This window comes from Anabrus simplex, chromosome 7, assembly GCF_040414725.1.
Source record: "Anabrus simplex isolate iqAnaSimp1 chromosome 7, ASM4041472v1, whole genome shotgun sequence".
Lineage (NCBI taxonomy): Eukaryota > Metazoa > Arthropoda > Insecta > Orthoptera > Tettigoniidae > Anabrus > Anabrus simplex.
The window spans coordinates 293,754,240-293,768,347 of record NC_090271.1 but is presented as its reverse complement, the minus strand read 5'-3'; the positions used below and the strand labels follow the sequence as shown (position 1 = coordinate 293,768,347).

The window sequence follows — 14,108 nt, the reverse complement described above, 5'->3', positions numbered from 1 at the left end:
AAGAAAATTTAATGAAATAGAAAAGTCTAGTTTTCCAAAATTAAACTCCCTTTAAGGAGATAAGATAATAATAAAATGATCAGAAATCATTAATTAGAAATAAATACATTTACATTTCTTAAATTTAAATTAATTAATAAATTAATATTTATTTTGGGAGGGAAAAGATGATTAAGTGATTGATCATGACTAAGTACAATGTTAATATCCTGACAGATCAGTAATGAATGTTGAAGTAACAGTTAACTTCAAGCATGAAAATTACATTATTATGAGGAAATACCAATATTTTAAAATACCGGTATATTTAAATATCTGTAGATTCGTTGGTATTATACTTACAAAGGCAGATTATCATAAGGAGTTGTAACTCATTGTAATTTCCGCCGCTACTTTTCCAATATTTCGTACAGATATCCGTTCAAACTATCACGAAGGTAATAATTTATTACATTAAATAACACGATAAGCCTGTAAACATCGATTTAAAGATAAGTTAAAGAGAATTCACGGTAATTTCACTGGATAATTACGGTATTTAACAGTTTCTTGGATTGTTGACGATTGTTGCTACAAGCACATGATAGTAGTGTAAATAAATACAAAGTCAGCTGATTCATTATTCCGATAATTTGTAGTCTTAGTTCCCTGCATACTGTGTACTTTCCACCTTCGTTTATTCATCGAATAAAAGTTAATAATCAAATTCCTATATCCCAATAATATTGCACTTCAAGCCCCCGGCGTGGTTTTGACAGAAATCATAGTAGGCAACATCTTATTCTCAGCATTTAAGGACACTTTTATTCTCCGCCCCGCGTAGTAGGGAAAATAATACTAATTCACCAGCGGTAAAAGTTCATATAACCACTCTTCAGCTGAAAATTGTAGTGTAGATACACTGTAGTATAGATACAGTAGTCTACATTTAGATAGTGTACTTTGCTAATATTCGTGTGTTATCTTTCGTGTGTATCTATTAGAGAGTAGTACTAATATAATTTGTCTAAGCATTTAGCTTTGTTGGTAATCTTTGAGTACAGTAGTTCTTGCAAATTTTATTTCTGTTTGTGCTTAGTAGTGACATACGGTACCGGTATCGTAATTAGGATACGTCTGAAAGTAGTTTAAAAATTACTGTAGTGTGCTGTACAGTAGTATACGAGTAATTTAGAATTTAGTGTGCTTATTTTATTATTGTAAAATATTTGTGTAGTACTGGTGTAGTAGAGGTATCCGTAGAAACTCTTACTAAAATTCTGTTGTTGTAATTAGGATAGGCTTAATTGCAGTTTGGAATTGTGTAGTTCTTGTGTATTACTTTCGATATTCAGTAATTAACATCAGTTTTTATCCTGTTAGGGGTTGTAGGATAAAAATAGAGTACGACTAAGTAGTATTGTAGTGTAGTCGTATATTAATTACCGTATTGTTGTGTGATCTTTAAGTACTATCCCGGACAATATATGCCTCCATTCTTTTATTTTTTGCAAATAAGTTTTTTTATTTTCATTTTTTCCGTAAGAATGGCCAAGGAGCGCGAGTGTACGAACTGTGGGCGTGGCGAGGCATTGAGGGGTATGAGGGAGGAGTTGGAGAGTTTGAGGGAGATAATTAGGATTCTCACAGAAGACAGGAATGAAGATAGGACTCCCTCAAAAAATGTACAGGTTACAGTAGGTGTACAAGAGGGAAGGGAAGGAAAGGGGGGAGTTGTAGAAGACAGCTATAATGACATAGGCTTCATTATTGAACTTATAATGGCTATTTAAAAAATGTTACATGACAATCACGTCATGGTTTCGTATGATGTCACCAATATGTATACTAGTATACCAGTAAAAGAAACCATTAGTTTAATAGAAACAAACCTTTTGAAACATAACCCTAAAAGCAAATGTGAAATAGATGAACTGATCAACTTGCTAAAATTTGTAGTAAACAATAACTTCTTTACATTCAATAACAAAATTTACCAACAGGAGGGACTAGCGATGGGTGACCCGATATCTGGAATCCTTGCTAACATTTTTATGGATCACCTCGAGACTAACAAGACAATCAATAAAATCAATGGTCTACAGCTTTGGCTAAGATACATCGATGACACATTTGCCATCATTGACACACATCACAATAATAGTGATAACATTTTAAAGACCCTTAATGACCTTGACCACAATATCAGGTTCACTAAGGAAGACGAAGTCAACAGGTCTTTAAACTTCCTGGACTTAACCTTGACCAGAGCCAGTGATAATTTTATTTTCCAAATTTACAGAAAGCCCTCCGCTGCTCCTTTGACAATAAAGAATGAGTCGTTACACCCTCAATCTCATAAACAAGCAACTTTCTACAGTTTAGTTCATGGAGCATTAAATATTCCACTATCCCCTTCTAACCAAAAAAAAGAGTTTGAATATATAAAAGAACTTGCAATACTTAACGGCTATAAACCTAACCTGATCGATAAGATTATTGGTAAAATAAAATAAAAATACTACAAATTTAATTCCAGATAAGCCCAAAAGAATAAACACTGCCACTTTTACCTTCACTAACCCCGCCATACACAGCATTACTAACCCATTTAAGAAGCATAACATCAGAATTGCCTACCGAACTCGCAACACTAATCGGAATGTATTCTTTAATTCCAACTTGGTAAATACTTCTCAAGACAAATTTTCAAACTCTGGTATTTACAGACTCAAATGCCCCCAGTGTGAATTTTCTTATATCGGACAAACTGGCCGCAGTTTTAGAACTAGATACTTGGAACATTATAATGACTTAAAGCATAAAAAGTACTCTGCCATGAGCAACCACATGAGGGATTCCGGCCACAATTATTCTACAATTGATCAGGACCTCCACATTATAAAATATGTAAATAAAAGCAGCTTAATGACTGAATTGGAAAATACATACATTTTCTTGGATCAACATTTTAATAATAATAATAATAATTTGAATGCTGTCCCTGAGAACAACAGCCCATTAATTGAACAAGTCCCCAATTTACTCACTAATCTCAATATAAATCATAACAATTTCACAAAAATCTTCATTTATAAACCTTTAAATACCCCTCCAGTCATCATAACAGATTCCACCTTACCCCCTCCCCATAATACAGCTCCGCCGCCAGCTTCCAGCACTCTCATTGTTGCGCCTACCCCTCCCGTCCCAACTTACTCTCTGCCTAGGCAAGCACACAGATACAACACATGCAACAACGGGCATAAATTTAACAGACCCCCTTGAACGGCTAATGTCTCCGCTCAACGCTCATCCAACATAAGAGGTAAGCGATCTTAGTCTCCCATTTTGAACACCCTATTTTCAAGGCCCCAGTACATCTTTTTCCTTTTTCCATTTTCAGATTTCAGTTCATGCACTTGGCATCTTATTTTTTCCCGTTTTGGTCTTGAACTCCCAGCAAAAATGAAGCGGCTTCAGGCGTGATCAATCCAGTTTGAAGTGTTACTACTCCATGTCTGCTATAACATATGATTTCTCTTGCCCGTTCTTACGTATCTATACAAGAGTGGGATTTATTTATTTCTTCACTTAAAAGAATATAACCATCATGTTTTGTTATATGTGAACATTCTTATTAACTGACTGGCAGCCATGAGTTTGATTATTACACTGCCAGCTCTGTGTTGTACCTTATGTTTTTAACCTCTGGCAACACGATTACGTGTTTTTTCTAACTCAGCCATGATGAACACTCTTATATATTTTCACTCTTGTTTTTATGTTTGAACATTCTGATTGACTGACTGGTAACAATGATATCCTAATGATTTTAATTATTTCACTACCAACTCTGTATTGTACTTTCTGTTCTTATCCTCTGTCTCAACTCGATTGTGTTTTTTCTCTTAGCCATGTTGTAACATTCCATGTTTTTTCACACTAGTTTTAAGCCTATTTTCATTTTATAAATATAAATGTTGATTCTTAGGGTGCCATATATGTTAAGGACACTAGGTTCAAGACCCTGACCTAACTTTAGGCTAAGATTTATTTTCGGCTGATGATGCTTACGACTGTTAAGCGAAACATGTCCCATCTTACAACGCCTGTTGTAATGTTTATTTCCTAAATATAGGAAAGATAAGTATTGGAAAGGTGGTGTTAACTATTATTCTTGTTTTAATGTTCATATCTGATGTCCAATACGGTCTACAATGAGATTTATTACTTGTAAGTGGTATGTTCCGAGCTGTCAGCGGAGAGGTGGCGTGGAATGACATTAGTAGATGAATAAGTTTGAGTGGCGTTTATAAAAGTAGGAAAGATCACAATATGAAGATAAAGTTGGAATTCAAGAGGACAAACTGGGGCAAATATTCATTTATAGGAAGGGGAGTTAGGGATTGGAATAACTTACCAAGGGAGACGTTCAATAAATTTCCAATTTCTTTAAAATCATTTAGGAAAAGGCTAGGAAAACAACAGATAGGAAATGTGCCACCTGGGCAACTGCCCTAAATGCAGATCAGTATTGTTTGATTGATTGATACCACAGAAAGATCCAATTAAATAATTAATCCCAGAGAAATCATTAATTTCAACAATTTAAATGATTAACACATTGAGTGCCAGCTCCCTCACAGGCATTTAGTCATGCAGTCCAGCAATTTTTAAGTGCTCTGCAGACTCACTAGATAACTTGTAATACACAGCTTTAACTTAGTATTACTCTTAAACTATAAACCCTAAAAATCTGGAAATTTTTTACATACCTTCATAAGGTGATCTAGTACGATTTAAGTGTGTGATATCTGGTATCATACTATCCACCATGCAAAGGAACACAACACTTTCTACAGTGCTATCAAGTTTCACTCACTTTTTTGTTCTTCAGGCACACACTACATCTCCAAATAGGAGTACTGTCACTTTTTATACTGGAGGAATATCAACAGCATTTCTTTTCTTTTTCCATCCAAATGAAATGGGAAGGGGGGGGGGGATCTTTTGCCAGTGTTTTCTTGGGAGGGGTGTGATCAGAAGCACAGGTAGTAGAGGAAGATGTTGAAGCCCACAAGATATCAGAAACAGCTGGTGAGCAAACTAAATCACATGAACCCTCTTCTCTTCTTCTTCGAGATTACTTTGACAGATGGTCTATATGAATGTTAGACAATATGTTATTTTCATCTGTGGATTTGATTCCTGGTACAGTCAGAAGCAGTTGAATAAGGTCCACATTAGAAGATGGAAAAACACCGTCTTTGGCCACTTACATGTTTTCTGAATTAAGGGATATAATGCCAGGTACAAATCCACTGTGTCTACCCCATGCATGTGTTTCTTATAGTCTGCTATGCTTATTGGTTTCAGTTTCTTCCTGCCAAATTTAGAATGTGTTTCAACCATTTCAGCAAAATGCATTGTTGAAATCATACTTGTTTTCTTGTCTTTCCATGCAACATGTAGCACTTCCCCATCTTGTTGAAATGTCATCTCACCTTTATTTAACTGTTGCTGGTGATCCCAAAATTATTTTGGTAGGCTCCTGTTTTGATGGATTGTCCCATATATGGCAGTGTTTTGCTCCCATAATTCTTTCACTAACTGAACACTGTTATAATAATTGTCCATATAGATGGAACATCCGAAATGTAGGTAGGGGTTTAGAAGCTGAAATACTGTGTCACAGAGACTGATTCCACTGGCATCATGTAATTTCAGTTCACATATATATCCACATGTGGACTATTATTCCATATTTCATGATCTTATCCAGATTATAAACACAGAATCGAAGACACCCTCTCTTGAGCCAGCATTCCTTCATCTAGTGACAGGTGTACACCAAAGGAAACCGGTCATTAAGCTGTTCTAATAATGGCCTAATTTTGTAGAGCCTATCTGCACTACTCTCATAGTGCCTGTTGTCACTGAAATGGAAGAATGACATTAAACTTTCAAATCAGTTCCTAGGCATTGTTTTTGAGAAAATTGGAGTTTCAAAAGTGGAATCATCTGTCCAGTACCTTTTTATATCTGGCTTGCTAATAATACCAGCAACAAATATTAGCCCAAAAAATGTTTTATTTCTGACACTGGAACTGGTTTCCATGTCAGTAGTACTGGATACTTTGTGAACAGGTGGGGCGCGGTACTAATTACCTGGTCTGTGTACAGATATATCTGATCACAAAAATACACTATAAAATCGTCTGTCAAAAATGTATTGATGAATGACATCACATCGTCACTGTTGTGAACATCAGTATTTAATCCTGAATTGGCCACAAACTCTGGTAAAGGAGGATGATAACTTGGTAACTCGTTAGACATGATTGCAGAAGTCTGTTTTGTTTGAGATGGACCAGCGTCAGCGGTAGAATTTTTGCTTTACTTCGTCACATGTTTCTCATTCTTAATATGTTTTACAATACTGTCCTTCCCCCTCGCAATACTACAATTATACAGTTTGTAAAACACTGCCAATGAAACTGCGGCATGAAATCTTTCATTTGAATATTGCCAATCCATCTCATGGGTATTTATAGCTGTGCGCCCCGTAACTTCAACGCTTAATGTACCGGTAGATTTATTCTTTTCACGTTGCGCACAATGAAGTTTGAGCAGGGATGACCAAGAGAGTTGGCTGTGCACTTAGAAGTGTGCAGCTATGAGCTTGCATTTGGGACATAGTGGGTTCGAACCCCACTGGCGGCAGCCTTGAAGATGGTTTTCCATGGTTTCCTGCTTTCACACTAGGCAAATGTTGGGGCTGTACCATAATTAAGACCACAGCCACTATCCTCCCAATCCTAGCCCTTTCCCTTCCTTGTGTCACCGAAAACTTTTGATGTGTCAGTGTGATGTCAAACCAGTAGAAAAAATTATAGTCACTTCTATTGTTTATAATTTTGATGGATGATATCATGAAGGGCAGTACAAGAAATTTACAAAGGTACAAGAATTCAAAATATACTGTTTGTTGGCAACATTGCAATTTGAGGAAAGGATATGAGAGGAGTTTAAGAACAGCTAGATGCAGTAAATGAGAAGATGGAAATTTGAGAATTAGAAACAGAATGGAGAAAAGCAAGACAACTACTGTATGATGGCACAAGGAGAGGAAGAAGAGAAATATCAGGATAAAGATATTAATTTGTGAAGAGTTTCATGAAAGTGAAGTAAAGGAGAATTCAAGATTAAATTTGGGAATCAGCTGGAGGAGAAAATAGGTGTCTTCTATCACAGAGCTTGCACCTCCTATGGAACAAATATATATGAAAATAAGGCTAAAGAAATACAACACAATCTAAATTAGTTATCTATAACAACTGGAGCTGTACCTGTACCTCCATTTGCTGCATCATCTATCACAGTATTAAACATATAAGTTCCAGTATCAATTGCCATAAGCAGGAATCTACAGAAGAGTATGTAAGGACAATGTCAGGCAATATGGGCAGGAGCAAATACAAAAAGCACTGGCAGCTTTCATCATGAGGGTTTCAAAAAATTTTGTAAACCCTTGTATCACCCTTAAAAGAACATTGGAAACTTTAAGGGTGTATGTTCACACTGTTGACAGTGTTGGTAACTTAATTTTAAGAATTCATATGAGTTAGGTAATTAGCATTTCCATTGGTATTACCCTCTCCATCTTCTTTCCCTCCATGACTTTAAAGTTAAGTTTCCCTCCAAAAAATAATTACCCCTAAAGGAATCAAATGAATAAGTATTAATACATTTGGGAGAAAATATCAGTCAGAGTTTGTGACTTATGGTAGTAATGATGCTTGTCAGCACTAGCACTAACTATGTGCAGACATGTGCATTATATATGCTAGTTAAATTCCTGTAAGGGCAACAGGTGGCAGGCGTATACCAGTTTTCTAACCCACCCCCACCCACAACACGACTTGCAATTACAAAGTTGAGCGAGAGTAGAATATTGTGCATGTGTATAGCACAGATGTCCTGGCCTTGTCTTCGTACTGGCCAATGTCCCCTCACACCTTGTCACTCCCCTTACAAAGTTACAGATGGAGAGTTTGCCTTGCAAGAAGGTGCATTTCAGATGAGTATCCAGTCACGGACTTTGCACAGCTTGCATGAACTGAAAGTCAGTACGAATATGTTACAGGTAAATGGGCTTAGCAAGAATTCTGAAATTGATAAGGGAACTGTGAAAATGTAGTAGTAAATTGCAATTTGATATACACTGGAGGTTGGAGGTTCATTGCTCCATTGTGCTATACCAGAAACTGCCATTAACAAAAAGGACAAGGACAAATACTGCCATCTTTATAGAAGGGCACTCCCTTCATATAACTCACTCCTTCAAACGTCTCAGCTTCTCACGGGCTCGGTTCTGCTTCCCACCTTTTATCAGAAAACTCCCTCACTAAATGATTGTGGATAATCATCCTCCTCATGAAGCTGGTATCCTCCTCATGAACCTGGGAAGCAGAAATAATAACCTCATTGTATGCTGAGAAGAACTGGGCTTCATCAATGAGGAGCACATCTACAAAGACAGGTGTGTATGTGAAGCTGTTTCATTTTTCCTATCTGTTGCTACCTCTGCCCGCATTGCCTCCCATTGCATTTACTCAAATCAGTCTATCAATTAATCAATCAAACATACTGTATTTATTTTGTAAATAGGGTATTTTTCTCTGGTGACAAAACTATAACAAATTACAAACAAATGGAAAGTACATTATTTTAAATCCATGACCAAACTTCCTTGTATACACCTCTTCAGTCTTGAACCTCTTTCCAATATCCTCCCAAGCACATGCCAAATACAGGCCTCTCATTCTTGTTCCTGACCTCCTTTCCTGTAAACTTTTCCTCCTAAGTTTAGTATGCTATCTGAACTCCCTCCAGTTCTTTAATCAAATATTCTTGATATGGATCCCCGCATCCCTGAAGCGTACTCCAGCTGAGGTCTTACAAGTGTTTAATATGCTGTTTCTTTTATTTCTTGTATATATTGCTTCCTATTTTTAATTAATGACACAGTTATAATCACACTTTTCTGTCTCACTCTGGACTTAATCTCAAACCATCCTCATTGTCCACTCAGGTCTTGATCCTCTGCAGTGTTTGAAGTATATTCCTTTAGCATAATTTATCATTAATATGTGTGCATTCTCTTCCATGAGTAACTACATCACTAAACAAGATGAGCTGGCATATTAAGAAACTCTGTTTGCTCTGGAAACAACTTCTAATTACATGTAATATATCTTGGTTTTAATACAGAACTGGAAGTCGTAGCACATCGAACAACTGGTATTACGCGCTGCAAAGGCATGGAAATCCATGGTTTACAGACTCAAGCTACTGATTTCAACTCCAAACAAAATATAAATTTCCAGATTTATAAACAGCAGTTTGTAAATCACCTTCATCCAACATTTAAGGTAAGTCTCCCTCAGAAATGACTTACAATAGAAGACTTTGAGACTGTTGCAGCAGTGAACTTGATTAATGTTCAGTTATTATTCAAAATTGTACATTATATCACTTTTAGGGGCTGCCTTGCTATGGTAGTGAAAGCGTGCTTGGCTCAGCCAGAAGTATGTGGGTTCGATTCCCTGTCAGGAAGTCAAGAAATTTAAGAAATTAGATTTCCACTTCTGGAGTGGCACATGACCCTGGGGTTCATTTAACGTACACCAGAAATGAGTACCAGGTTAATTCCTGGGGGCAATGGTGGCCGAGCATAGAGCTAACCATTCTAGCCCAATTAGTGTCAAGGTTATGGATAAAATTCTTTTTTCTTCATTATGAAGGTGCACCCAGTCAATACTAATACATAGACCAGTTTAACTAAAATTGAATGTTCTCAAAAACATACTTACTGTAGGACTTGCTTCAGTCCAATTGGATCACCTTCAGTTACATAGCTGTTTAATAATAAATTATGCCGATAATTTTTAGTAAACAATTATGCACCTAAAAACAACACTTCATAATTCTAAAAATATGATTATAAAAGTTCACATCCATTTTTCTCTTACTCTATTTCATTCATATGTAGATTGACTGAATCCATAATAAAACGTTCCTATTTTAAAAACAGCATAAGAGTAGGTTTAAAAAATGGTATTATGCATTAGTAAAATCTTCTTATTCCGAAAATGGTTTATAGGCGTAATGTGAACACAGTTTGCTAAAGTTGCATTTAAAAAATATATATCTATTGGACTATACATTAATACTGACTGGGTGAACCTTCATAATAAAGAAAAAATAATTTTATGATTTTGTAAGTCAATACTAACCCAAATTAAATTTATTATTTGCGAGGTTATGGATAATCATTTATAGCTGTTGGGTTCTTCATTCTGCCAAAACTGTACAAAAATGTACATAATGTAAATTTTTTAAGAAATCCAATTTCCACTCTTTTACATTTGATACATTGAATACATAAATGTATGAACAACCTGAAAAATAAGACATATGGTAACAGAATTATACCTCCAAAACAAACAACTTAATTAAAATGTTTCGTTCTTGAAAAAACATCATCAGATTCTATCAAATCACATCCAAAGATACTTAGAAATGTATAAACATTTCTGTTTAAATCCTTAAAAACTTGAAATTTGGAACTTATTGAAGTTCTCACTTCTTTCCACTCTAGCTTGACAGTTATAACTTAAGCAAGTCAAAACGGAAAATAGATGGCTTCAGATATCATAGTTTATGGATGGTCAACGCCATTACCTCTCTCTCCTACCGGTATTGAAAATGTGTGTTCACCTGTAATGTTACCAAGGGGTTCATAATTGAAACTGCAGTACTTTTCCAGAGCCAAGATAACAGCACTGACTTTGTTTCTTTTATGGAATATCACCAGAAACATCTGCCTTTTTAAAATATTTATTTTACATCACACCAACACAGACAAGTATAGTGATGATGGGATAGGGCATGGAAGGAAGAGACAATGGTCTTAATTAAGATACAGCCCCAGCATTTGCCTGGTGTTAAAATGGGAAACCAGGGAAGATAGCTCACAGCTACGTGACACAAGCACATAGCCAATTCGCTTGGTGACAGAAATTTTGCTATTATTACATTTTTTATAAACTTCCAGATATTGCCAAAAACATTATTTCTATCTAAAAAAAATGTACATAATGTAAATTTTTTAAGAAATCCAATTTCCACTCTTTTACATTTGATACATTTTCTTTAACCTAATATTACTATTTTTGTTACTTTAAAATTATAGTTATCTTCATTTATATTGTCATGTTGTACATTCTATAAGTATAATTATTACTATCTCAATGTTTGCTGTTAATATTACATTACATTACATTACATTACATTTTTTGGATGGTTTGTTGTAATCTTTACTATTTCAATTAGATAATTGTTTAATTTTAATGTTGTGTTTAAGTCTAAGAGAGGGCCTTGAGCCCTAACTTCACTATGAATATAAAGATTATCTGTCTACCTTGCGAGCTATAATAATGAAAATATACATCAATTTAGATTAATAATATATTTACATGGACTGATTATTGTTAATTGAGGTGTGCTCTTTTTCATGCTGTTATGAAAATACAGTTTCTACAACTGTACTAAAATTAACCCAGTAACAATGGGTACAACAGTTAGTAAGCTATATCTGAAGCAGAATTTTTTTTAATTTTTTCCTATGAAAAGAGGAATGATTTAAAACTAATAAATACAACCCATGATTTATGTTCAATATAAATAAAGTATTAGTTGAGAAAGGAACAGGGCATATGCATTCCTGCCATAAAGGACTCAAGGACAACCTGAAGAAGAGACAGGACATACATGTTCCTGATGTAAAAAACTGGAGGACAACCTGTTCTTAATCAGTTATGTCTCTTTACTTGCAGAGTGTGGATAACTTCATTGAAATAAGTTTGCAGCTTGCCTTGGAAAACTACCATCCTTCTAATAGGAGTAGAAATCATGTAAGCATAGCAGAACTGAAGAGCAATAATACATTTATACCAATTGTGGAGAATATCACCAAAACTATGCAAAATACATGGGTGAGTTGATGTACCAGATCTTAATATGTATCAGTCTCTCCCTTCTATACACTTGATATTTTGTTAATGGATGACATACTTATTGTTAACATTTCTTATAAAGCTATAACACTATATATTCTTTAGAAAGAGAGCCTTGAATTGGGCTATTGATTTTGGTTTGAGAGAACCTGACCAAAGAAATTACTGTTTTTCACTAGGTGGATGTCGATACAATTACTTGGCCAAATGTGAAAGAACTAAAATACAACTGTATTCTTGTGCTAACCACTGAATCATTAGCCAAGGCTGGAACAACACTGATAGCAGACTCTGGTGCCTTCTTATTGGTGAGGATAGCTGACTCCATCATCTGGCAGCCAGACCAAGGCATGGTAGTGGTCATGGAGCAAAATTGTGAAGGACATCGCTTATTTTTGCTACGAAAGGTATTTCAATTTCTGCTGTTATACTGTCATAATTTTTTCAGTGCTAAGTGCTTTAGTTTATATCACTTAAGAATTGAAATAACGGTCTCTCTATTTTGTCAACATGTGATGACATTCCAGATTACTTTGTGAATAAAAAAGGAAAATTGCTTAAGTAAATTACAAATTAAAATTAAAGAAACAAAAGACTGTCAGATAAATTATAATAATCACCCAGAAGAAAAAGATAAATATCAGTGAAAGTACACTCTTACGACATGACCGTACTGACAGACGAGGTGGTGGAGTAGCCTTTTACTACAGGAATGATTTAAAATGCAAGATTATCTGCACCTCAGACCCAAGCCTTCCCCTGCGACCTGAGTATATGTTTGTTGAACTCGACTGTAATAAGAAAATATTAATAGGAATTGTATATAAGCCACCTAATATTAGACAAATGGGGGAATTCGAAGCAGCTTTAACTGATCTTATCTCGGTCTACGAAGATGTCATAGTCATGGGGGATTTTAATACTGACTTGTTAAAACAAACTAGTGAATCGGATAAGTTGTGTCACATATTCCATGCTCTGAACATGGAAATCCTACCACTTAAAGCTACGAATCATGTCTACTACCCTGACCACTCGACTCACACTTTAATTGACCTTATAATTTCAAATCAACCCCAGAAAGTCGTTAAGCACGGACAGATCCCTGCTCCTGGGATTTCAACTCACGACTTATTGTACTTATGTTACTCTATCCGAGGACCGAAGTATAAAGCACGCTACGTTATTTTAAGAGACATAAAACATATTGAATTAGATGACCTTCGTAATGACGCATATAACTTACCGTGGGATGACATACGTAATTTTCATGACATTGACTCAAAAGTCAACAGATTCAACTCATTAGTGCTGAACTTGTATGACAAACATGCTCCGGAGAGGCAGGTAAGATTTACCAGCCCCCCTTCTCCCTGGCTGACGACCGAGATAAGATCTGTTATGGCCAGCCGTGACCGTTGGTACAGACAATTCAGACGAACACGTGACAAATATGACTTTGAGCAATACAGGATACTTAGAAACAAAGTTAAACAGCTAATTAGAAACAGTAAATGCCGCTACTTTCAACAATTAGCTGGAAATAATAATTTAAACCAAACCTGGAAGAAGTTACGATCTCTGGGCATAGGCAAAGCCGTAGAAGAGCACATTCCCACCATATCTCTAGATACCTTAAATGATTACTTTTCTCAGCCTAAAGTCGGACCAGTTCCATTACCAGCTAATCCCACAAACTTAGCACGCTCTTCCGAGTGCGACCAGTTCTCTTTCCACACCGTTAGCGCAAATGATGTTAAACGTGTACTCTACTCTATCACTTCCGATGCGACAGGTAATGACGGTATCTCTATAAAATTAATTAAAAACATCATCGGGGCTGTACTACCAATACTGACTCACATATTCAACTACTGCCTGACCAATGGAGTATTCCCTAACGTTTGGAAAGACGCACTAATAAGGCCTATCCCGAAAAACAATACCTTGGATTCTCCATCAGATTACCGCCCTGTGTCCATCCTGCCACCCATCGCAAAAGCACTAGAACGTCTGATTCATGCACAAATCACTGTATACCTGACC

General features: G+C 35.8%; 1 protein-coding gene across 1 annotated transcript in view; it reads left to right on the top strand.

Moving 5' to 3' along the window:
- The window catches only part of LOC136877587 (fatty acid synthase), a 426,680-nt gene that overhangs the window by 270,561 nt on the left and 142,011 nt on the right, over positions 1-14,108 (top strand). The window contains exons 19-21 of the mRNA XM_067151746.2: positions 9,256-9,416; positions 11,883-12,041; positions 12,242-12,469. Coding sequence (XP_067007847.2) covers positions 9,256-9,416; positions 11,883-12,041; positions 12,242-12,469 — 548 coding nt within the window. The remainder of the gene's footprint in view (positions 1-9,255; positions 9,417-11,882; positions 12,042-12,241; positions 12,470-14,108) is intronic.